The 26684-nt window shown below is 45.2% G+C and overlaps 1 protein-coding gene and 1 long non-coding RNA gene across 2 annotated transcripts in view; one reads left to right on the forward strand and one right to left on the reverse strand.

Moving 5' to 3' along the window:
* Positions 1 to 26684, forward strand: part of HYDIN (HYDIN axonemal central pair apparatus protein) — a 2467744-nt gene that overhangs the window by 1491058 nt on the left and 950002 nt on the right. The window contains exon 46 of the mRNA XM_085640020.1: positions 10817 to 11488. Coding sequence (XP_085496146.1) covers positions 10817 to 11488 — 672 coding nt within the window. The remainder of the gene's footprint in view (positions 1 to 10816; positions 11489 to 26684) is intronic.
* The window catches only part of LOC146773041 (uncharacterized), a 335031-nt gene that overhangs the window by 101883 nt on the left and 206464 nt on the right, over positions 1 to 26684 (reverse strand). The window contains exon 2 of the long non-coding RNA XR_014972401.1: positions 8010 to 8112. This is a non-coding gene — a long non-coding RNA (uncharacterized LOC146773041). The remainder of the gene's footprint in view (positions 1 to 8009; positions 8113 to 26684) is intronic.

The following is a 26684-nucleotide window of genomic DNA, read 5'->3' on the forward strand; positions in this document are numbered from 1 at the left end:
AACTCCCCCAGCGAAGGTACTGAAGCTCAAAAAGATCAACTCTCCCTCCTGACAAAGTTTGGAGGCACCAGGATCATCCAGAACTGAGCAGCACCAACCACGTAGACCCGTAAGCCCTGCAACCCAAGACCGACTACAAGAGTCCAAGCCGAACTCCAATTGCCTGAGGACTAAGCACCCATTGAGGGACATCATCAGCCCTAAGACCCACTCGCTGAGTGGTCCTACCGTCCGGCACCAGCCCCTCTGAAATGTTTACCCCTGACTGCGAGGTGCACTTTCTCACCAGAGCTTGGATCACCTGTTTGCTCTGAATCCAACCCCACCAGCCAGGGAATCTCCAAAACCTTTGTGCTTCCATGGCCCCCAGGCCCTTGCGACCTCTGCACTCTTTTGGGTGCCCCGGACTTGCCTATACGTCCCCCTGTACAGCCTGGTTTTAGGTGGCCCCCCATCTTCGTAGCGCCAGATACTTACTCTCCCAGCCCCCTACTCCTTGCTGAATCCTGGACGCTCCCGAAAAACTGCTGGTAGAACTTTGGACCCTGGCGCCCTAACATTCAAATACTACAAGGTGAACCCCTAAGTCCTGCTGCACTGTGATTTATTGCATTCTTTCTCCATAGGATAACATTGTGCGTAATTGTACTTAACTATATATTACTTGTACTTACCTTGCTTATTCCTAAAACGTATTACATGCTTACCTGTAACTCAAGTTCTTGGTTCAAAATGTATATAAAAAGACTTGCTACTTTTTATAAATCGGTCTTGACTTCATTATTGAGTATGTTTTCCATTTATTGCCTCTGTGAGTTCAACAAATGCTTAGCACTACCCTCTGATAAGCCTAAGTGCTCGCCCACACTACCACAAAATAGAGCATTAGTATTATTTACTTTTTCCTCTGTAAACCATTAAGGTCTACCCTATTGTGGTGCACCATATAGAGAGGTGGGTTTCCTACAATATGTCTTTCCAATAATTTTATCGGAAAAGGCAGCAGAGAAATAGGCAGAGGGAGAGGGTCGAGCAAAGAGCCCAAAGCAAAAGCCACCGCGAAATCCAGGAAGTCTTCCTTCTTAATTGGGTATGATCTCAAGCCTTTGAATCCTGTCATTACCCTCCTGTATGGTGGATTCTAGATTCAGGACGTGTTTAGGTGGAAGAGGGAATAACTATATCATTTTTTTAAAGCTTTCTACAATGTTCACAAGATGGATATTACTCTGCATCAAGATCTGCTAAGCACAGCCCCTTAGGGTTTGCATGCTCAGTTAAGGGGAGCTAAGGCTGCGACAACTGTGTTAGCCCGATAAGTTCCTACCCTGGATATTTGCCTGGCAGCAACATGGGCATCTTGGCACACATTTACCAAACACTACTGCCTGGATAGTCAGGTCTGTCGCGACGGGCACTTCATTCGTTCGGTCCTACAGAACTTTTTAGTTTTAAATTGGCTTTGCAGACCCACCCCCCGGGGAAGGCATTGCTTGGGTATCTATTCTAAAGGAAGGAATCTGCATCTAGAAGTCTCTACCAAATGAACACGTATCTTACCTTTGGTAATGTCTTACCTGATTAGACTCTATCTAGCAGCAGATTCCTTACGGACTGATCCTCCCTGCGTTGCGAGCCAATTGCAGTGTAAGGGACATCCTTCTCTGAGCCTTAGTTTTTCCACACCATTGGCAGTTCTCATGTTGGTCCATGCTTGGAAAGTCACCAAAGTAATTGATGTCAGCACACCGGAAGGGAGCCTATTTAGGTACCACACACAGCACTTACGGGCAGGCGACACGGAGTGGAACGATGGCACCTACTGGCGTGCAGGGGTACTGCTCGAAAATCTTTGGTATGCAATCTGATGCCTGTGGATATTCAAAGGTAAGAAATCTGAGACTAGATAGTAGAAGATAAGGCATTACCGAAGGTAGGTAACTTGTTTCACAAAGCAAAGACCTCATGTATTCGAGACCTATTGACTTTGCCAATGCTTGTTTCTGTTTTGTTCAACTACTGCCACAGAACAGCTTTCTATTGTATGCAGCGCTTAAAATAATTCAAGAATGCAGCAAGTTTAAAAATAAATAAAAGAGAATCTGCAAAAGATTACTCTTACCACTATTATATATATTATATCTGGCTTGAGACAGACTTCCATGTCTTAGCTCCTTTGTTACACAGTGATAAAGTGGCAGCTAAAGCAGCGCACAACTGTAGCAAAGGGATGACAGCTCAGTCCACAGTAAGGCTCATACGGCATTGGTAAAACTAATATTAAAATGGAAATAATATGAAGGTAAATTGTAAAACTCTCTCACGCACTCTGGGTGGAGAATCATAACGGAGAGGAGAGCTGCCAGTATTTGCTTTTCCTCCCTACCTGACCCAGCGAATAAATGCCTGTTAAAACTGCAGAATGGAGCAGGGAAGGGACGACGGCCCATGCATACTAAATAGCTCTTGAAAAGGGTATTTCAAATATGGCACCCATTGTCCACATTTTCAGAGGTTGCTCAAATGAATTTTGGGAGGAACAGTTATAAAATATGTATACAGTATTAAGCATTGCTTTCCTTTGAACACAAGAAGAGGCCATATTCCTGGACCTTCCCTTAGCTGGACTATTTCACTGCCACCAAAAGTGAGAAAAGTTCCTTTCAATGATTCTTTGCTATTGAAACGAGCGCTAGCTTCTAAATTGCCAAAGTTAAATCACCAATTATAAATTATCGACTTCAAATCAGAAATTGTGGCACTGGCTTGCCATGGAGAAAGTCTTTTGTTGCATAGCCCATAAGTCTATTGCATTCATTAAGATAAGGGAACCATTGTTGTCCTTCTTAATAAGAGTTTAGAGAAGTAAAATGCCATAAATCCCTGAGAATCGTCGGAGGTCTCCCCGAAGTTAATCTGTATGAGTAATCATCGCGAAAGAACATACCATGCCAGGAAATAGTGTCCTCGAGACCCACAGGCAAGGCTGTTCTCTGGGGCGTATATTAACCACATTTTTTTTGTTTAAAAAGCTTTATTGAATATGATAATCCAAGTAAAACATCAATACAAAAAGAGAATCATCAGGCAGTGAGACAAAGCAAGAAAATCTGAATTCTTACAAAATTTAAAGAATGCCATAAAGGAAATAGGAAATATACTTGGGGAAAAAGCTTTTAAAGGTATTTTTTTAGTGGGGAGGGAGGAGCAAGAGAAAGAAAAGGAAAAAGGGGGAGGAAAGGAGGGGAGAAAGGCAATCAATATACAGAGTAAATATCATATAATTAACATAAACTAATAATTGTATAAACAACTATGTAATTCAAGGAACATTTCTAGAGAGAAAATTAGTTAAAGGCAACCATAACAAAGCTTTTTTGATCAAAAGAGGAACGGTGGTAGCAAAAGCACGATCAAGCCTATGATGATGGCATAATAGGTTCCACCAGGCATTATATGAAATCTTTGAAGTATTTTTCCAATTGGTTGTGATTATCTGTAAGGAAATGGCTATATACAAATCCTGTAAATTTGCGTACATTACATTGAACATTCCATATAGGTGAAGCACCACCCAGAAAGATATGGACAATCTCAAAGGAGTGGTCAGTAGCTAATATTTCGTTTAATTTTGACCAAATACGAGACCACAGGGATTTAACCAACGGGCAGTGAAAGAACATATGAAAAAGAATCACTATCAGCATAAGAGCAAGACCAGCACTTTTTGGAGTCAGTTAATTTAAAATTATGTAAATCATAAGGGGTATAAAAAAAGTCTATTGTAAAAACAGTATAAAGTCTGCGTGGTACTGGCAGAACGGGAAACAGTGTGTAACTTAGACCATAAGGAATTCGAAACCTGAAGGGAAAATTCTTTCACTAAATCCTTTTCCCATGAGAGTTCAAGTTTAGATTTGGGTCTATCAGCGAAGGGACGGGAAAGTAATTTGTAGATGGCAGCAGCTTTGAGGGGAATAGAAAAGTCTGGTAAAGGGGAAAGGGCTGCGTCTGTGGTGGGCAGGGAAGCATTTTGAGAGATAATGGAAGCTAAGGAATTTTTAAGCAAGGGATACTGGGAAGAATATGTATTGGAGAGGTGAAAAGAGGCATGAATATTGGAAACGTCTCTCAAGGAATTGTCCTTAAGTAGATGATACCTTTGTCAATCCATTCTTTCCAAAAAAAGCGCTCTGTGATTAATCTTTAAAGATTTATTATACCAAATTGGAGTTAAGGAGTGAAACTCTGACTGTGAGAGGGAGGAGCAAAACACTGAGAGAGCAAGTGCTTTGGAGTGTTTAAAGATGGGAGTGAGAAAACGCTGCGGAGGTTGAGCTAAGCAAGTGGCCGTAAGAAATGAGAAAGGCGAAAGTTGCGCAAGTTCTATTGAGCTCCAGGCTGTTAAGGGAGGATCAGACGAATCAGATAGAAAAGGCCAAATTTGTTTTAAAGTAAAAGCAGAATGGAATCGAGTGAGGTTGGGGAAGTTGACACCACCTAAATCTTTGGGTTGTTGAAGACGAGAGAGAGAGATTCTGGCTTTGCGTTTATTCCATAGGAATGTTGTGAAGATGCGGTTTATTGTTTTAAAAAAGTAGAGTGGAAGGGAAACTGGAAGCATTGAAAGATAAAAATTAACAATGGGGAGAATCATCATCTTGATTGTTGCTAGCCTCCCCCACCAGGATAGGAAAAGGGGAGAGCAATTATCAACAAGAGAAGAGAGCTTTATAAGTATTTCTTTCTGATAAAGATTAATGGTTTCTCTAATAGTATTAGCATAGAGAATGCCTAAGCATTTAATATTGCCAGAATTCCATTCAAAGCCAGAGCCATGAAACGTGTGAGGAAGGCAAAATCTGTTAATGAGTAGAACCTCAGATTTATCTATATTAAGTTTGTAACCAGAAACCAGGGAATATTCTTGTAACAAGGAGAAGAGTGAAGGTAAAGAAGTGGACAGATTAGAGATATAGAGTAAAATATCGTCTGCATAAGCAGTAAACTTAATATCAATATTCTGAAATGTGAAGCCAGTATATGATGGTGAACGGCAATTTTTTTCTAAGAAGGGTTCTAACGCAAGAATAAAAAGAAGAAGGGAGAGAGGGCAACCTTGTCTGGTGCCTCTATGCAGAGAGAAATAGTGAGATTGAGAGCCATTAACCCAGATAGAGGTAGAGGGAACAGAGAATAATAATTGAATATATTGAATAATGGAAGGGCTAAAGCCATGCCACCTCAACGCACCAAACATGAAATCCCATCTAACTCTGTTGAATGCTTTCTCAGCATCCAATGTAATAGCAGCGACTGGGGAGTCCATCTTTGAGGCAAGGTGAATGATGTTGAGGAGGGTTCTCGAATTATCAGTAATGGACCTGCCTTTAACAAACCCAGATTGATAAATATTAGTAAGGTTAGGAATGACTTTATTAATGCGAGAAGCCAATATGTTAGCATACATTTTACAGCCAGTGTTAATTAAGGAAATAGGTCGATAATCTTTACAAAGGGAGGGATCCTTATCTTTTTTAGGGATTAGACATAACATTGCCTCTGTAAAGGAACCTTTGGATTCTCCCTGGGCGAGAAAGTGATTAATCAATGAAAGTAAATGTGGTAATAGAAGATCCTTAAAGTGGAGATAGAAACGAACCATAAAGCCATCCGGGACTGGTGCTTTGTCTTTAGGTAGAAGAGTAATAGCATTAAGTATTTCCTTTTCTGAGATAGGAACATCTAGAGAAGAAAGATCAGTAAAGCAATCAGAAGATCTAGGAATAGACTGAAAGAAAGAGTCGAGTTGTGCAGGAGAGGGAACGGATTCCGGAGTATAAAGGGAAGAATAATATTGAACAAAACAGTCAAGGATTTTGTCATCAGTAAACTGATGATTTCCTTGTGAATCAATAATGGTTATTATTTTGGATTTTTGTTTTTTAATTTTGAGATAATTAGCAAGAGATTTGCCCGCCTTATTGTGTCCCCCGTACATTTTGGCATGAAATTTGAGAAGCTTATTACATGCGGAGTCCCAAGAGTGTTAGTTATATTGCATTTTCGCCTTAATGAGAGAGGAGAGTATGTCTGAGGAATTCTTGGTGAAGTAAAGATGCTCTAGGTCTTTAATTTGTTTAAGAATTTGAGAGGACTGTGATAGGGCTTTTTTCCTCTTGCGGGATACACAGTCAATAATAAATCCTCTGGCTGCAGCCTTGAAAGCATCCCAAATAAAATGAAATTGGGAGGTAGAATGAAGATTGTGTTTGAAGAATTCCTCTATGTAAAGTGGAAATTGTTCAGTAAATCATGCGTCTAGAAGGAGAGAGTTATTAAAGCGCCAGCGCCGAGAGGTGGGAGTAGGAGAGGGATAATCCATGTCTATTATAACAGGGGCGTGGTCGGATATAAGAATAGAGCCTATTTCTGAGTTAGTCATAAATTGGAGGGTATGTTGGGTAAGAAAAATATAGTCAATACGGGAGTGTGATGCGTGTACTGGAGAAAAAAAGGAAAATTCTAAAGTGTCAGGGTGTGAAAGTCTCCATGAATCTATGAGACATCTAGAAGAGATGGTTTTAAGAAAGGACTTTTGCATCTTATTAGGGACATATCTGGTGAATGATTTACGATCTAGAAAGGGATCCATAAGTTAGTTACAATAACCACCCACAATTAAATCATCAGTCGCATGAGACGAAAGAAGCATGGATAAGTCAATCCAGAAGGTTAAATCTTTTCCATTAGGGGCATAAACATTGCAGAAGGAACATTTAGTATTATTAACAGTAACATCTAAAACAAGCATTGGCATATCCAATAGATCTCGCCTTTAGGACCTTATAAGTGTTTAGCCATGCAACAGTTGCATAACTAAATACTTATAAGGTCCCAAAAGCGAGACCTATTGTCTATGCAAAGCGGCCGTGCGGCCGGGAAAGTGATCGCTATCGTGATCACGAACAAACATCAAAGTGGCCTTGAGGCCGCGAAAGTTAAAGTAATCGCGGTAAAGCGCGGTGCGCGCGCCCGCGCACCTGCACTGTAGCTCTAGGCTGGCCTGGTAGCACTTTTTGGAGCCCTCTCAATAAGTCTCGCCAGACCAGCGCATGCGCTGGGTCAGGCGAGACCTAAACAACCACCTACCACAATTATCATGAAGCTCATTATGTAACTGAACAGACAACGATTTATGAAACAGAATGATAACACCATTTTTGATGTTCACTGCCGGACAGCAAAGGCCTCCCCAACCCATTGTTTACATAGTGAAGACAAATCTTATGAATTAAGGTGAGTTTCTTGTAGCAATGCAACATGACATTTCAGTCTCGCCAAGTGAGATAAAACACGTTGCTTTTTAACAGGGTTTCGAATACCTTTAATATTCCAAGAAATGATACGAAGACCGTTCATCTCTAGAAGTAAAGTGAGAGTAAGCAAAAGAAAGTAGAGAATTCAAAGCAGAATGGGAAAAGAGAGAAAAAAAGAAAAGAGAGGTCGGATAAATTTAAATGAAGAGGGAGAACCTGATTTGAGGAGGCTAAAGCATATGACCACCACAGAAGTGGAGACGGAGATAGATTTGGAACACAGTGGAGTATCATAAGCAGAAATGGGAAAGAGGAAAATGTAGAGTGGAATAGATAGTGTAAATGTTGCCAAAAAAGTAGAGGTGAGAGGGATAAAAAGGAAGGGAGCAAGGGATAGAAGGGAAGGAAAGAAGAAAAAAAGGGAGAGAAAAGAGTGAAGAAGAGGGTAGGGAGAACAGATTCCCCCAGAAGAAAACATCAAAAGGAGGATGGCAAAAGCCAAAGGGGCTTTAGCCACGAAGGACAATTGAACAAAAAACATTAATGTGGGAGGGGGGCAACGAAGAGCAAGGCAACCGCGCTAAGAAGAGACACCAAAGAGAACAGGTCACCATATAACACGAAAAAAAACTATGGAAATGAGAATCCAAGACTAAAGGCAAACAAATAGAACAAGTGAAGGGAACTTACCAAACATCTAGAAAAAGGAAACAGCAGCGGGATGGAATGCACAATATAAACACCAGAATGATACGAAAGGTGACCTTTGACAACAACACCACATGGGGGTGACCTGCAAAACATAAGAGGAGATGAACAAAGGAAACATGAGAGCAATACTCTACATATTAAAGTAAAATAAAAACAGGACTCAATAATAAGACATTAATATAACAGTTAGGGTTTGCTCAGTTCCATGAGTTCTCCTTTGTGAGTATGAATGAATTTCCGTAGGTCTGCAGGATCTTCAAAACTAAATGCTCTGTCTTTATAGGTCACTTTGAAAAAACAAGGATGGATTAAACCATAGCGTGCATTCATGGATCGCAATGCAGGTCTAAGGTCCAAAAATTCTTTCCGACGAGAAGCAGTAGGTTTAGAAACATCTTGAATGAAAAGACTTTATGCCCAGACCAAATCATCTGCTTATGTTGCTTAGCAGCTTGGAGAATCGTCATAAGTTCTGAGTATAGGAGGAAATAGGCAATGATACCTCTAGGTTTAGATGTAGGAGATGTAGTTATTGGCCCAAAGCAATGAGCACGTTGTATGTTGAAGTCCGAAGATTTTGGGAGGCCAACAATTTGGAGAACTTGAGTTTTCAAGAATTGAATCATATCAGACCCTTCAGAACCCTCTGGAATACCATATATGCGAAGGTTGTTGCGCCTGTTACAATTTTCGAAATCCTCCGTAACCCTTTGAAGCTGGCTGACTTCCTTGGTGAGTGTGTCAACTCTGGCAACGACATCTTGAGCATCACTGATCCTTTGCTCTACATCAGAAAGTCTTGTATCCAGGCTAGACCATTTATCATCCAATCTCTGAAGTGTGGCAACAGTGTCTGTCATAAAGGGACGGATAAGACGTAGCTCCTCCATGATGTCCTCGAGCGTAAGAGGCAACGGTGATTTAGATGGAGAAGGTGGATCTTTTTTGGTACGTTTGACAGAAGAGGCATTAGTATCCTTTCGACCACCTGAAGTGCTTCCATGAGGTTTATTTGAATGTGTGGAGTCCATGTTGAAAATAGCACAGCAGATGAATTGCAAATGAAAGCAATTGAAGACAGCAGGAGGAACAGTAGTAATATAAATTGAACAGAGTTGGGAAGTAGTGTAGCGCAAAACCGTCACTCCGTGAGGTAAAGAAGTGACACTTCTCAACACAACACAGCGATGAAAAGCGTTGAAATGTGAGTTGCTGGAAGCACGCGTCAGAGGAACAGCTGCAAAGGAATAAAAACAAAATGGCGGCCGCTATCTGAGGAGAACAGAATTCAGCATATAAAATGACGAAAAGACCACATTCCGGTCTGAAAACTTGCCATGGTGCGCTCTGCCACTTCTGACATCGAAATCTGCAGGTTCTGCGGAGTTGCGCTGTCAGACGAAGATCCCTTTATCTTCGAGCCGGCTCGACCGAGCGGAGCTCTTCACGTAGCGGCCATCTTGCCTCGCCGCGCGCTACCTTAACCAAATTTTAACCTTGGTGTTACTCTGGCTTAGAGGTTCGTGGAAGTTAGGAGAGTATTTGGTAGGAGTGGAACATGCAGAGACTTTGGATGAACTCTAAAAAGCATATGGTCCTCCTTTCTAGTAACATTTTATCATGTTGAATCTGCTGTTCCAACCACTAACGGTTCTATTGCCTATATTTTGTCAATTTTTTTGTCTATTTAACAAAACTAATAAAAACAAAATCAGCAATTTACAAACACGTTTGAAATGTCATAAATTGTAAATCAGAAATGTAAGTGCATGTTGACAATGCCAGTGTTAAGTAGGTACACTGAACCATATGCTGTTCTCATGGTTTAATTTGATACTTTTAGGTCAAACGTTAAGGAAGAAAGCGGAATATGTGATGTTACAACGTGGTCATTAGACCGCAGTACGTTACATCGCAGTAATTACAATGCAAGTCGTTACAACGACTTGCGCTGGAGGGCGCTGGACTTAGGAATAGTATGATTTACTATTCCAACTCCAGCCTACGTAACAGTAGGGAAGGTGTTGGAATAGTAAATCATACTATTCCTTAGAGTATAGCACCATCCAGCGCAAGTCGTTGTAACAACTTGCTTTGTAATGACCGCAATGTAAATATACCGCGGTGTAACGACCGCGTTGTAAAGGTCGTTTGCCAAGAAAACGGGTAAAATGCTTTTAGTCTCTGAATCAATGCTGGTATAGTATTCATAACATGCACTTCACTCAAAAGCCTTGCCCTATCCCAGCAGAGCTCTCTCTTCTCAATGTTATAATGTAAATCATATTAGAAGTAGTTGTCCCACTGAAAAATGTAACATTAATTTGACTACTGTGAGTGGTTAGTAATGATGTGTGTTCTTTCAAGCAGTATTTTCAATGCACACAATTTGCTTGGTTTCCCTAAGAAAATGTTTTGTTCCGTTGACAAATTTATTTAATCGTCCAAACTAAGTAAAACACACATACCCCATCCTAGGATACAAAAAGCAATTGGAGAATTGGTTTTAATTCCAGGTTGTTTTCTCGTGTCAGCGATGTTCCATTTCTCAGTCATCTATCATATTAGCTATTCTTCCCTTTTTGTTTCTTCTAATTTCCTTTGGCATCATATTTAACTTGGATTAATTTTGATTTGAATAGAAATATATTTGGTACTCAAACTTTATCATTATGGCATGTTGTGCTATCTAAATATTGAAATAACTTAAGAAGAGCATGCATCATTTGCTAAATTACTTAACTCTAAAGAACCTGCTCCTCTTCCTTTTATTCCCGCTTTCACAGGGTGGAAATATAAGTGCCAGGATAGACTCCTCACAAGAGAGAAGAGGCTCTGTATCGGAACGTGCAGCACCTGTGTCAGTCGACACAGATGACACAAACAAGAGGAAAAGAAGCAAATTACCTGGGAGCCTTCTGGCAGATTCTTCCCAGGCTGCTGTGTCATCTGGAGGACACGAAGAAACTGAGAAGGAAGTCATGAGTGACAGTGAGAAGCAACTTATGCAGAGGTTCAATCGTTACGAGAACTCCCAAAAGGAGGTCCTCAACATTCTGACCTTTTGGGACCGAGTTCATGGGAATCACTATCACCCATCCACTCCAGAAGACATCCAGCAAGAAGTAGAGGATCAAATTCCTGAACGCCAGGCTACTTCTGTGCGGAAGGGTCGTAGGGACCGAGAGAGGGAGAAACTTGAAAGACAAGAGAGGGAACGTGCTGAGAAGGAACGTCTGGAGAAGGAGAAGGCTGAAAAGGAACGAGCAGACCGACTGAAGGCCATGGAAGTTGTCAGGACCTTCAGTCCTCAATCTGGATCCCGAAAACATGGTTTAGAAGAGGCAGATGGAAAGGCTGAAATTGGTGTGCCACTTATTGTACTTCCAGTTTCGAGCACTGAAAAAACAAATGAAAAAACTGTTTTGGAGAGTGGCCAACTGCCATCAGTGGAAAAGGTAACATTTTTAATGGTTTTGATGATACTAGAAACATTGTAGGAGTCGTGCGACAACATGACCTGAGTGTAAAGTAAATAGATAAAAGCATATTAAGATGTATGTCCTGTTTGTCAACTTTGCATATACCTGTTCACATGCCCTAAGTGATGCAATCTATGTTGTACATTTGTTTTTTGTTGTAACCTCATTCTCATGAGCACTGCACAGATCTCTCCTTGTGGAACACCCTTCTATATAATGTTTTGTGAAAATTCTTATATATAGTTTTGTTTTTGGTTAAGTAGTGTGTTGTTGCAAGTCACTACATAACCTGTCTAAGGGAGGGTCTTAGACACCTTATCAGAAAAGTTGTTTTGCTAAATCTTTTTTTGGTGTTAATACATCTTCCCAACAGAACCATTCTGGAATCTTTTTATATATATAGACCAAAGATTTTGAGAGTTACTGGGTCCACCATGTGTATATTTAACAGTATGACAATGTAGGAGGCAACAGACAGAAAGATGATATCAGAATCTTTCTGGTAGTACAGAGCTATGACCTCACTTCATAACCTTGTTTTATGCTTTTTGACAAGTGGACAGAGGTGCCGTTTTCTTATTGATAAAGTTTTAATACATAAAAGCATAAGGTGCATCAGAGTATCTTGGCCTCCTATCTCACAGTTAAAAAGCCCTGAGCTATTCTTATTGTTGGACCACTTTTTTGGCTAGGACTGGTAATAGTCTTAATCTAAATTGTATATAAAGATTCCTCTTTATCGCCTGATATATGCAGTCCATATATCTTTAACAAGTGCTCAGAACCATAATACCTAGGTGCTGCATTCACAGACTCCCTGAGTTTTTCTGGTGTTTTATAAGGATCTGCTCCCAGTAAGATATTTTAATATTTGCAAGGCCGGCTCTATTTGTTGGGTTCGCCCAGACATCATTGTATCCTGTGGGTTTTTTGTGTTTTTTTAAAGTATTGCAGATGTGGTTAGACCATTGTAGTTTTAGAAGGTCGTTGTTAGTCCAAACATCGAGGAATGTTGTTGAGTAAATTTCCATGAAATGATTTGTCCAGAACCATAATCAGTATGAAACCGGTTTTAGATTAATTATTGAGTAAATGCTATGTAAGCCCAGCTCAGGCTGAGGTAAGCAAGAAGCAATTCTTGATTATTTGCAGCTCTGGTCACAGGCCACAGGTCAGCACAGTGCATAGTGGTAACCATCACTTCATTTTGTAGGCTTGAAGAGTAGGTTCTATCAGTCTTCCTCCATACTTGTTCCTAAAGTATAAGACAGCACCCGAGTTTTGGCTCATGATAGACCGTTGTTCTGCACATGACAATTTGTTGTTAATACACATTCCCAGGGAGTCGAAACTATTGACATGGTCCATGGCTACACCAATAATTTGGAATGTAGACTTCAAGATCATTTTTTAGTACAAAACCATAAATTAGGTCTTCTTTCTTATAATTGGGGCTCCCTGTTTTCTGTTTTTACTGATTTTTACAGATACATGTAGACAGAACACCATTAATTTCCGTTTCTGTATTTATTTTTAAATGTGGATAAAAACCAAAATTGGGTTGCTTTTTGAGTGAATCTAAATGCTATCAGTCCTGACTGCCAGACAGTTAGCTGTGTGGATTGACAAGTACGGGGTTTAAAAAAATAATTTTTAGTAAAGAGGCTGACACAGCAGTATATATCTCCAAGGTATATGCGAAAATGTGCATGCTTTCATATTAGTGCATTAATTTATCATCTCTGAATTTCCCTATTGTTGAAACCAGGCATTCAAGCATGCGTGCACATTTATCAATTTTTTAAAATGTTTAAATATACTAGTTTCATATTTATTTTTTCACACACCCCCAAAATAAATATGGATAAATACTGATAAAATTAGACAACAATAAATAGGGATAAATACAGACGGAAATGCAAAAAAATACAATCAAAGCAGGAGCAAAAGTTATAATTGTGATATTTTTGTATCTGCAATAAGATTTTAAGCCTCTGAATGGCCAAAGCATTAACAGTTCATTTTGAGCCTAGAAAACAGCTTCGCCTGCAAATAGAAGTAATGTATTTTTCTCTCCTCCCACGTGCAAGTTCAGCTCAATGAGAAATATTCCACACATCATTTATGAATAAATTGAATCAGGTTGTTGCAGGTACACATCCTTGCCTGGCCACTTTGAATCTGAACATCAGGCATATGTTCCCATTTAGGCCTTTATCTGGCCATGGCTGTGTTCTTCCAGTAGAGGCAATAAAAGGCTGCAAGACGATGTTCTGGTAATTCTGGATCCCTCAATAGGGACCAGAAAGGGTTCTGTTGACTGAATCAAATACTGTTTTTAAGTCTACAAAGACCATGACCAGAGTGGATTTTTTGAGCATCACCCGTTTTTTTGAATGGTAAATAAAGTCTCATTATTTTGGTCAAGAGTCCCTACTCCTGTCCTAAAGTCGGCTTGAGAGTTGGACAAAATCTTGTTGCTTTGAGCCCAATCTTGGATATAGTTAAGGAGCATTTTACTCTAAAGTGTTCCTGCCCTGTCCAACAGAGGGATTGGGAGATAGTTTCCAGAGTCCACATGAGAAACATTTTTGTAGATTGGGATTATGGGGGCAATTCTCAAAGAGTGGGAACTTATGCATATTTTCGAGTTGCATTAAACACTATCTTCAGGATAGGGGCCGTATATGTGTTAGCATGGAAGACATCTTGTGGATTCTGTCAGAACTTGATGCTTTTAGCGGTCTTTAGTTTTTGACAGCTTAAGTAACTTTCTCTTCTTTAAATTTCAATAGTAGAGTCCCTTTCTTTCCCAGACTTGTGTGATGATATGTATCATATATGTTTAGGATCACTTCAAGAATCAGAACAGAGTTACTAACTCTCTTGTGAAATAACGTTAACTCAACACACTGTATAAATTTGTAGTGCAATTGTCCAATATTCTAAATCTCCATGTGTGTAATTACTCCATGTTGCACAGTTGTTCACATTTATTCACATCCAATGTATTCTAGAATGTCCTAAGCAGGAGTTGTTCTTTATTAAGTCTTCATTAAATAATTTGATTGTAGCCAAAACCAGCCAATGCATTTCATTCTCTGAGAACTTCTTCAGGGCTCATTCATTCATTGTTCCACGTGTATATTCAGTTGTTATTGGGAATTTGTCAAGTTTCAAGTTTATTTTATTTATGTTACGGAACTCCGAAGAGATCCACATAAAACGTTAGCCAAAGTACATATTTTCAAAGAAGCAGAAGCAAAATAAGCAAATATGCAATAAGTTCCTTAAAGTGCATTAAAACCACCACAGCATACAATCCAACTGCTAAGATTACATTAAAAATGATCCAGGATATAAAAAGCACAATGGAAAAATGTAGAACACTACACAGAATATTTAATGTGAATTGTACATAAAGTGACTATAGTGCATCTGAGGCAGAAAGTATAGACCGCTATAAACAAATAGGCCTCATCCATTTTCAGCAAAAAGATAGAAGTGCAAGGTGGACAAAAGGAACTGGGTTCAAAGTTTGGAAGTTACTTCATCATAAACTTCATTCAGTCAGAGTATCATTAATACAACTTTAAAAAACACTTAAAGTTAAAAACTCTGTAGCAAAACAGTTGTAAACATAGGCCTCAGCTATTTTTGGCGATATAATGTAAGTGCAGGGCATACAAAAAAGACATGTTTCAGGTCTTGGAGACTATTTTGACATAAGTTACAATCAGCTGAGATACCATACGATCTGATAGGGACTACTAGCTGCAGATTCCTTAGCGTAGCATTATCCCCAGGCGTGATACTGGACCTGGAAAACTTTCTTGCCCAGCATCTCTGCGCGCCGGTACCTCACAACTCCACCCGACCTCCTCCACGGGCGTGACATCAGCGAGGTTACATAAGCCCCAGCAGGCGTGCTGACGTCAGTTTTCTTCTTTCCACGTGCAAAGCGGACCTGGATCGTGTGCTGGCCTGTTTCAGGCCTTATTTTTACGCTTAGCGATTTCTTGGGTACAGTGTGCAAATGCCTTCGGACTGCAAGACGTGCTCGTCTTGCGCGCGCCAGATGTCGGCGACGGATCCTCACCCCATCTGTATGTGGTGTTTGGGGGAGCACCACGACTCCACGGACTGTGAGGCGTGTCCGCAAATGAAGCCGAAGTCCCAGCGGGAGCGCCGGATGAAACTCCTTTCGGCACGCATGTCCAGGTCGGCGTCGTCGCCGTAGCCGTCCCCCGCGGACGGCTTAAAGAACAAACTTAGAGTTCACAACTTCGCCCGCCAAGGAACCCGCGAGGAATAGGAAACTCGCTTGCCACTACTGAAGAAAGCCAAAATAACAGGACTTTCCCCACCGGTAGAATAGAACACAGCCTTCCTAGCTCGGAAAGAGACAAGCATACAGTATTTGGTGTGAACGTAAAAAAACAAAGGATTTCCCCGGCTCCACCTTATAAGATGCGAACATATACACGGTACATAAGTCCTCGTTGAAAATACCTTTCCCTGATGAAGACATTCCTATCAAGACGCGCCATCTAGAAGGTCGAAACGCGTTGGCTTTAACAATAGAGAGGCTCCTTAAAGAGCCAAGTATAAGCTAGGTCCCAAAATTGGATACAATAGAGCCCACTGAGAAGGGCTCTATCATCGAGTTCTGAACATTATTCTGACCTCTCTCTGGCTTAGATAGTAGTGAATGATGAGGACAGAAAAGTAAAATCAGTCCTTGTATTTTTTCATTTGCAAAAGTTAGTAGGACTATTCTTCGCCTGATGTATTTTCCAGGATGTAAATTGGATTTTATGCACGATAAGGTCCATGTTTGAAAAAGCACAAATGTTTACGTTTTGTTAATGCACTATAAATGTTTTTGATTACAACCTTTATGATTTTGATGTATAAAAAAGAAGTCAAGCAGGTTTTGCTCTAGCTTGTTTCGTGACGGGATTTCATGTTTTGTGTGTATTAAAAAATATATATATATGACTATAACCCAGGGATAATTAAAAAATCCTTTTGGGAAAAAAGTGATTTTTGATTTATGGTGTCAGAGGTATACTGTTTTTTTCACATGTATTAGGATTCCCACCTCTGTTCCTCCTGAATTGAATCATTACCCTGTTATTTACCCGCTTCCGTCTCCGACATCGTCCATCTCCCAGGCCACAAGGGCGTCACTCACCTGTTGGTAAGTGTCGCAGTTTGTCCCCGAGGCCCGGTCCCCGGCCTGTTGGGGGCGTGGGTTCTCTGCGCGTGGTGCGGCCCCGCACATCGCCATCCTATCTGCCGTTCCCCGGCGCCGGGGCGACCAGAGCCCAGATGGAGGCCTACACGGTGGCCTTGCAGGCCTCGTTGGCTCTTCCTTCTTCTCCTTCCCTTCCTGGGATGTCTGCGGATCCCTTGCCGCGTGCGGAGACTCCTGCGGCGATGCTGGCGGCTCCGACAGGTTTGGATCCAGGATCGGAGGATGTGGTGCCGTCGGGGTGCGTCACTTCGGGGTTCCCTCCTTCGGACCACGGCACCTCTGCCTCGCCGCAAATCCCCGTGGGGGTCCCTGTGGTGTCACGGGAGGTTGCCGGGGCTCGGGCGTGTCCACGAGTCCTCCTCGGTCCTCTGGGCAGGCGGCGGCCTTGTCTGAGGCCGAGGTGACACCGCTCAGGCGCCAGTGGCTGCTGGCAGCACCGCAGGGGCCGGCTAGGGGTCAGGGCGTGTCCCCAGGCCCCCCACGCAGGCGGCTGCCTCATCGGAGGTCGAGTCGACGCCTTTTCAGTGCCGTTCCTTAGCCGCCCCGGCTCTGACCCAGCCCCGGTCTCCCGTGCCGCGCGTTGTGGCAAAGGTCGTTCGGGTGCCCCCTTCAGCGCCGGTCGACGTTGGGTCGTTGATTCGTCTTCGGACGCCCCCTCTTCTCCAGAGGTTCGGCAACTGTTTGTTTCATCTTCTCCGGAGACAGGTCGCCGCGTCGTGGCATTATCCCCGGTGTCTTCTAAGGACGGCTCTTCGCTGTCACCGCGCCCGCAGTCTTCGCCGGAGACGCCTCCGGTTCCTCATTCATCAGTCCCCCCTCCGCCTTTTCGAGCGTGGCCTTTCCTTCCTCCGGTTGGGCTGGGGGACAGCCGCCTTAGTTTGCAGCCGTCGCCCACGGAGGAACTATTTTCCTTCTACGGAGGCGAGTGCTGCCTTCGCTAGGCCTGTTACCACGGCTGCGGGAATTTTGCACATGGGCAATCCAGCTGCCCATTTCCCTACGGATCATCTGCTGAAGGTTCTCCATCAGGGCTCTGGTGGATGGGAGCTGCTTCTTCTCTTTGAGGCTTCGCTCCATAATTCTCTTTTGGGTGCCTGGAGGCGTCCTGCCACAGGGGACCCGGTGCCCCAGCCACTTCTGCACCGCTACCGTCCTGCTTCACATGATCCTGTCTGTCTTTCCCTCCACCCTTCTACCAGGGGCCCTCTTTTACAGACTGCCTTTCCCTTCTTGCCATCGGTGTTGTCTAACCCATCACGGGAGGCCCGCTGGTGGATTCTTGGGGACGCAACATCTTTGTCTCCTCCAGTGCTGCCTTGCGGGCCCTTAACACCTGTTTGTGTGTTGGCCAGAGCCACTTCTTGCTTATGGGACTCGTTGGAGTCCCTTATGTCTTCCGCTCCTCAGGAAGGTGCCTGCGTTGATCTGCGGCACCATGTGTTGGATGGCCAGGAGCTGGCGGCGTTTATTCTTTGCTCGGCTTTGGACGTTTCGGAGGTGCTTGGTTGTACCATGGCTACTTCAGTGGCTCTTCGTTGCCATGCCTGGCTCCGGGATAGTGTTTTCTCTGAGAACATTAGAGAACGGCTGGTTGACCTCCCCTTTGATGGCGCTCTGTTGTTCCACGCCCCTGCAGATTCTGTCATTCAGAGGTTTCTTGCGGGGCTTCGCCGTCCTCCTCCTCCTCCCCCTCAGTGACCTGATTGTCAGTCTGTGTTTTGGGAGGTGTTCTCCCGTTGTTTTCCTGGGGCCTTGTAACAGGTAGCCCAGGTTGTGTGTTTTGTCTGGTTAATATGCCTTGGGGTCCTTTTGTTGGGCCCTTGGCGATGTTGGCTGCTGGGCCGGCCCTTTGTTGCCTTGTGGTTTTGGCTGTTGATAAGCCCGGTAGGCCCTGAGATAAGGCCTTCCGTCTCTTCTTTCTTGGCTGCTTGGTAAGCCGTCTGCAGTTTTTTTCTGCAGGTCTTTCTGTTGGTCCTCTGCTGCGGAACTTTTTTCCTAAGAGGTGTTCCCAGGGCTCTTGGGACGTAACCTATGTGAGGTACTTGTAGCTATTACATAGCTCTGTCATGTGCTGGAGAGGTGTGGTCACCCTTTCGGGTTCCTTGCTCTCTGTGGCGTCACGGTATGTCGCTAGGTCCGTCCTTCTCCTTGTTGCCACGTCGCTCAGACGGTATGGCCTGCTGTCTGCAGCATTGTGTTGTGGCGGTTCCACACTTTGTCCTGTGTTCTGGCTTGGTCCTCTGCCTGATGTTCCTGAGGGTTGGCTTTCCTTGGCCTCTGTGTTCTGGTGGCCGGCTTGGGCTCGTCCTCCGTATCTCTTGTTTTCTGCCAGTTCCTCCCCTTCTTCGCGGTCAATGTGTGTGTGTGTTTCTGGCCCGGCCCCTCCCTTGGGGTGTGTCCTGGTCCTCCCTGGCCTCTGCTTTCGGCTTGCGTCTGCCTTTTCCTGGGTGCGACGTTCAATTTTATTGCATGTTGCTGGCGGTCCGTGCCTGTGCAGGACTGCTTGTTCTCCTACCCCGTTGTGATTTGGGTGTGCTCCTTGCGCCCTCGCCTCTGGTTCCGCTGGGGCTTTACGCACTGGTGCTTTCTTCCGCCTGTGCTGTTGGCGGTGGAGCCGTTTCGGCCTTGCCCGCTGCTTGCGGCCAGGGTGTGTTCGTGGTGGCCCTTGTGTTCCGTGAGGTTTTTAGGGCACTGTCTGCCCATACGGGGTGTTGGGCGCTCTCCCTTGGTTGGGGTTAAGATATCCTGGCCTGTTCCTTCTTGTCCTTGTGGCATGTCCCCTACTGGTGTCCTGGGTCTCTCCTGGTGGGGAGGCTCTCTCGCAGGCCCTCCTCCCTTCTGGGTATGGCTAGGGTATCCATTCTACGTTAAGGAATCTGCGGCTAGTAGTCTCTATCAGATGTACAAGTTACTTACCTTCGGTAACGATGTTTCTGGTAGAGACGATTCTAGCCACAGATTCCTTCATGACCCGCCCTTCCTCCCTGTTCTGCGAGGACCCTCCGCTTGATTTTCTTCTCTCGCCTCCCTCTGGGTGAGTTGTCTTCTGTGGGGGTCCTTTTCATTTTCTGCCCGTCTGGCTTCCCTCCAGCTGGTTTCTCTCCAGTGTAGGGACCTGCTTTTGCTCTATTTCCTTTTGTTGTTACATTTCTGATCCCCTTGCGGGCTTCTCGGTTGGGGGTTCTTTTGTCTGTCCTTGACCTCTTGCTCCTTTCAGGGGCTATGGCCCTCCTTGACTGTGTTGACTGGGGGTGGATTGCTGTTGCTCCTCTGTTCCGGGCTTGTAGCCCTTTGCTGTGTGGTCTGTGGTTGCAGACTCTCTCTTTCTCTTACGGCGCTTTCCAATGCTTGTGCCTTCAGACTGGCTATCGCCTTGGCTTGCACAGTGGTTTCATGGGGTGGTGCTTTACACGTTCCCTGCTGTGGCCTTCTGGTACTTTGGTGCTGCCTGGTGCTCTCCCCTCGGCTTGCACATTTGTTCCTCAGAGGTGCTCTGCTCTTTCCCTGCTTTGACTTTCCTGTTGTGGCCCCCTGGCGCCTTGGTGCCAACTGGTGCTGTTCCTCACCTTTTGTCTCTTTGTTTTTGTTTCTCTGTTTTTTTCGCACACTGTTCCCATGCTCTCCTCAGTTTTGTTGTGATGGCTCCGGGTTGTGGAGCGGAAAAGTTCTCCGAAGCAAACTGACGTCAGCGCGCCGGGGTGGGACTTATGTGACCTCGCTGACGTCACGTCCGCGGAGGACGTCGGGTGGAGTCGTGAGGTACTGCCCTCCGGCGCGCAGAGATGCTGGGCAAGAAAGATTTCCGGGTCCAGTCTCACACCTGGGGTTAATTCTACGTTAAGGAATCTGCGGCTAGAATCGTCTCTACCAGATACATTGTTACCAAAGGTAAGTAACTTGTACATTTAGCCAAAAGGAGGTTACGCTGGAACATAGCCTGCCTTAAAAGGAACCAAAAGCATCTCAACCCAAGAGGCAAATTCAAAATAATATAAGGCTGTGCTCTATTTACCATGAAGGAGTCTATTACATTTTGACAAACTTTTTTTTTTTTTTTTTTAAAGATATGCATCCTTGTCCAGATGAAAGCTTAAGGACCATGTAGCTTGTTTTATGCTGGCCTTTAGTTGCTGCATTGTTAGTTCAAGAGCCAAATTAGGGTCTAATTGCAGTATATCTGCAGCAATAGCAACATTTCTGTGGATTAATGATTTATCTTTTAAGTCGACCAGGCTTTTGTTCTTTAGAGAGGACCTTAGTGCACCGTCATCACTCTTTGCTAGTAAAGCAACCCAGCATACCACCCCTGCTAGACCTTGAATGAAGGAACTTCTCAAGCCCAATTCTAACCTTAAGGCAACCACAGGGAGAGCTGTGTTAATAGAAGCTAGATTTCTGAGGACTCAGCATTCCGTCATGTCAAAGAAACCCCATTTAGATGCTTCAGTCTGTTCCAAGTCATAAAGCAAAGAGGCAGGGATTTTGGATCGATAAACGTCTAACAAATGTGAGAAATGTCTTCTCCCAATTATACTATAAGAAGCACAAAGGCTTTTAGCTTGAGATTGGGCTTAGCTCATGTTATTCTCCGTATGGACTTTTTCTCTAAGGTTCCCACATATAAAGTATAAGATTTCACGATTTCTAGCATTTGTGCTCCCATGGACCTTGTAAAGTTTTCATATTTCGACTCCTTTTTTCCTGTGAAGCACATTATTTTACTTTCTTATGGATACATCTGCCTGTGGATTGCTCACCTTTTGAATTACCCCTTACGCAGCATTCCACAAAAACATTTTTTATAGCTCTCCCACTTCGACGAGGATGTCACAATGGAACAGTTCTGCTCACGACTCCGCGTGATGTCATCGGAGGCATAAGACCTCGTGGGCGTGCTGACGTCAGTTCCCTTTATTCCGCGCCATTGATGCGTAACAGTTTTTCTGGACTCTCCATTACTTCGTAGCTTAACATTGTTACAGTTGTATGTAATTGTAGCAGTGCGATGGCTGCCCGGAAGAAGTCTGGGTTTAAACCTTGTAGGGAATGTGGGGGTCATATGTCCATCACAGACCCACATGATGATTGTCTTTGGTGCCTGTCATCCGACCATGGCGTCGAGGGATGTTCTTCGTGTCGCCGGATCAATTCAAACTCCAACTCAGAGGGACTCTCTGGCGTTCAGGTAAGCGACTCCTTTGCCTCCGACCACTCCGCCTCCGGCATCTATGGCACCACAGCCAAACCCAGCCTTACGACCTCGGGCTGTTCCTGAACAGGCTGTTCCGGATCCGTACCCACCTTTTCCAGTTCCAAGTACGGATCCTTCGCATTTTTTAAATGCGATGTATGGCAATGTTAGCCAGGGTGGCTAACCATTCCAGTGCACCTGTTGTTCCCGTGGGACTGCTGTCCTTCAACATGGGATTATCACCACAATATGCCCAGGCACCTATTATGCCATTTATGCCCATGACCCCGAATTGGCCTATCCCAGCGCGAGGTTCTTGACACCGATGCCATCCTAGGACGGTAAGATGGATTACTCTCCGGTGCCGTCGGGCTCCGGTGCCGCGGAGCTCTGGTCCGGTGCCCCCCCGACTTCATGTAGCACCTCCAGCCGTTCCTGAAGGGCCTCCATCAGCACAGGCTCAGAAGTCACCGGCACCACGTTTGGCAATGCCGATACCCAAGATAAGGTCAAGAAGGGAGGCGCAGAGCCTTCTGAAGGAGGAAGAATTCCAGGAGCAGCAGGAAGAGGCTGAGGAACGGGAAATAGTAGATCCCATGCACCCGTTTGAAGGGCTTCAGGAAGCTAGTGGGCTGGATACGTCACCAGAGTGGGAACTTTCTTCTCCTAAGAGTCTTCCTTCACGGGAGGTCTCCTCCTACCACTCATTCATCGGGAAGGTGACGGAGCTTTTAGACTTGCAGTTGCCCATTGCGGAGATTAAATCAAATATCTTAACATAGGTTTGTCACTCTCCTTCATCGGTGATAGAGCCTCTGGTCCCATTTAATGAGGCTTTGACGGAGCCCATTCTAGAAGTATGGCAAAAGCCTACTGCCCCAGATGTGTCCAGATCGGTGTCAAGGCGGTACAAAGCTGCGCCTGGAGATCCAGCTTTTTTATCTACACTCCCGTCTCCTGAGAGCTTGGTGGTTCAGGTGTTATGCTCTTCAAAGCAATCTTCTGTCTCTTTCCCGTCCACTCCTGGAGATAGGGATTAAAAAAAGATGGAGCAGTCGTCGAAAAAGGTGTTTTCATCAGCCAGTATGGCTTTATAGTAGACAAATGCTACGTGTCTACTAGGACACTACATCCATGCGTTGATGGATTCAGCTAAAGAGGTGATCCCAAAGCTCCCGGATGATGTCCAGGGCCATTTTGCAGAGGTGCATTTGGACACTCAAGCTGTAGCCCATCAGTTTATTAAATCTGGGCTTGACACAGCTGACTCTGGTGCTAAAAGATGGGTTCCTCAGTGGCAGCTAGAGGCACGCATGGCTAAGGGGGAATGGCTTCTCTTCGAATGTTCAGTACACCCTTTTGAAGTTACCTTTTGATGGCTCTAGACTTTTCGGGTCCAAGGCGGACTCAGTGCTACAGAGCAGTAGAGCCATCGCCATACCACTAGGCCTGCAGTCTCAACCTAGGGGCTTTGGCTACCGAAAATTTCGAGGCTTTAGAAAGGCTTGGGCCTGGAAGCAGCAGCAACAGCAGGCTAACCCGCTGTATAGAACATACAGAGGGAAAGGTAGACGTCGTCTACGAGGCTCCGCTCACCAACAAGTCTTCTCCTCCTCTCCTGTTCCCCCAACTGGTTCACTAGGGAAGCAGCTCTAGATCCCCCATCTTAGAGCATGTTGGACACGTAGGAGGCCGGGTGTTCCCTTTTCTACGAAATTGGAAATCTATTCCATCAGATCTCTGGGTTTTGGATCTTGTAGACAATGGATACACCCTTCTTTTCCTGGAGTTTCCCTTCCTTTCCCCCCCTTGTCAGGGTTGGCGTTCGGAGGACCATCTGTTGCTTCTGCAGCAGGAGGTTCTATCTTTGTTACAGAAAGATGCGATAGAGGTGGTTCCGGAGCAGGAAATGGGTCAGGAATGCGACTCCCGGTGTTTCCTGCTCCTTAAAAAGGACAGGCGATTGAGATCGATCCTAGACCTCAGGATCTTAAATTTGTACCTTAAACAGGAGAAATTCAAGATGTTGACCTTAGCTCAGGTTCTTCTGGCACTGCAGCAGGAAGACTGGATGGCATTGATCGATTTACAGGATGCGTATTTCCACATTCCCATCCTGAAGTCAAATCAGAAGTATCTTCATTTTACGGTGGGATCCCAACATTACCAATTTGTGTTCCTTCCGTTCGGTCTTACATCGGCACCACAGGTTTTCACAAAGGTGATGGCGGTGGTTGCAGTGCATCTCAGGAAGTCGGCGATTCCTATTTTCCCCTGTCTGGACGACTGGCTGCTCAAAGCAAATTCACCAGAGATGATGCTGCATCATCTGCAAGGGACAACTCTGCTGATTTTTTTATAAATGTACCCAAATCTCACCTGGTGCCCTCTTAGCTCAACCTGTTCCTACGGGCAGTACTAAACACTACTGTGAGTCGTGCTTTCCTGCCTTCTCAGAGGATCATAGACATCCAGGCTATGATTCCAATGTTTCAAAATGGGGCAGCTGTTCCACTCCTGCAGGTTCTGCGCCTGCTCAGTCTATTTGCTTCCTGCATACTGTTGGTCATCCAGACATGCTGGCACATGAGGACTCTTCAGTGGTGCCTCCGCAGGCAGTGGTTTTAACACATCCGAGATCTCAGGGAGGTGGTCAGAATCTCCAGAGACGCTGCAACAAAGCTGTCATGGTGGAGTGTTCCAGACAACCTGTCTCAAGAGAAGCTTTTCAACCTCCTTCTCTGGTGGCCACAGTGATAATGGATGCCTCCACTCTGGGGTGGGGAGTTCATCTGGGAGATCTGGAGGTCGAGGGCCTTTGGTCTCTAGAGGAAAGATTGTTTCACATCAATCTTCAAGAATTGTGGGCAATTCATTTGGCTCGCAAGGCCTTTCTTCCCTTCCTTCGCGGTCAGTCAGTTCAGGTCTTGACAGACAACACTACCGCGATGTGGTACATCAACAAACAGAGAGGACTAGGGTCGTATTGTCTCTGCAGAGAAGCTCAGTGTTGGACCTGGTCCTTTTGACAGGTTCACCCCTAAACATTTTTCATTTATCCTGGCCTTTTTTCCCTATGTAGTGTTAGTTGTTTTAGACCTCTAGGCACTTTAGCACTGTGTCCCAGTGTAAAGTGCGTGCGCTCTGTGTTACATTTAGTGAGACTGGCCTGCACTCCCATAGGAATGCAATGGGCATATGTGTGTCCATGGTAGTTCCTGATGTGAGAGGAGTGCAGGGGCGAGTTTGGTATGTGCGAACTCGTGAGAATAAATGCTGCGCAATGGTATGCACAGATTTATTGTGACTGGTGGAGAAGTGCCACTTCTAGAAGTTGGCATGTATGTGTGTTGTGTGATGTGAATTGCCTGTCTGGCTTGTGATTGACAGGAGCTGAGAGGTCTGGGGAATTCCAGGAGCCAGGGTGAGTCTGCCCGGTGGTGAATGGAGAGATCTGCATGTAGATGGGAGGGAGGAGTTGCACCTGGGACCTGAATGGGGCTGGGCCTTCCCTTCACAATGCTGGCTCCACCTCCTGTGGTGCGTCTGATGTCCCTGGCCTGTCCTGTGAATAGAGAGGGGAGCTGAGCAAAACAAAGTGCTCCTGAACCAGTTGTATCTGGTTCTCCCCTTGCCCTACAGTTGCAGTACAAAGGAAAATGCTGTATAAAAGAAGGGACTGTGACCCCATGAAAATGTTCTTGTTTGTGGACTTGAATCTAACAGGGGCGTGCTGCTGCTGGGGCTCAGGGGAAGGCTTGCCTCCCTGGGCCCTGCCCTGCCCCTGGATACCTGGAGGACTTCTTTTTGGGGACCCTCCTGCCCTGCATTGCCCCTTGATCCCTAAAGGAACTCTTGCTGGACTTGCTCTTTTCTTTCTAGGAAGGACTGTCTTTCTGCAGCTAGCGCCTAGCGCCTCGTGAGCGCTACGATTTATTTAAATTATCCCCCAGAGGAGCACGAGGGCTCCGCAGCACTGAGCTGCCCTTCAAAGAGAGGGAATCCCGGGTGTAGGGATTCCCCCATGCTTCGTGATCTAGCGGGTGCCCACACCGCGTTTCTACCGAGATTTTCCTTATAACATGGAGGCGGGTGCCCACCCCGCATCGTGGTGCCTTTTGCGGGTGCCCACCCCGCTTCATGTTTTATTTTCAATAGCAGGAGCCCACCCTGCTTTATATCCCAATTCGGAGGGAGCCTACCCCTCATGGCGCCTGTTGGATTTCACAGCGGGAGCCCACCCCGCGTTTCACTGCTGCAGCCCGAGCCGCTAGAGAATCTCTCACCGGGCCGCGCTCACCACGACCCGGAAGTCAGGCAAGCCTTGCCTGGGACCCGGGGGCTCCCTTGGGCTGCTGGGAGCCTCGGGAGCCCCCGGGTGAAAGAGCCGTGATGCTGCGACCCCAGGCGGGACTCCCGTAGTGAAGAGGGAGTCCCGCAGGCAACCACAGCGCGATCAGGAGAGGCGGCCCCAGACGAGAGACGAGCCTCCTGAGCCCCGCCAGCACAGAGAGCAGCAGAGCTAGGCAGCAGGACGGCCCGCAGCCCGGTGAGTGAAGAGGGCTGGGGGGGGGAAAGAGGGGACCGAGGCACAAGTACCGGTGCCTACCCCCTGAGCGGCCCCACATGGCAGAGGGCCGCTCCATCATGTGCGTGTTTTGTTTCAGAGCCCGTGTGGCTCCAGTGGGGCATGGTGATTCGAAAGTGCCAGTGCGCTCCCT

The sequence above is a fragment of the Triturus cristatus genome, chromosome 12 (genome assembly GCF_964204655.1).
Source record: "Triturus cristatus chromosome 12, aTriCri1.1, whole genome shotgun sequence".
Classification (NCBI taxonomy): Eukaryota; Metazoa; Chordata; class Amphibia; order Caudata; family Salamandridae; genus Triturus; species Triturus cristatus.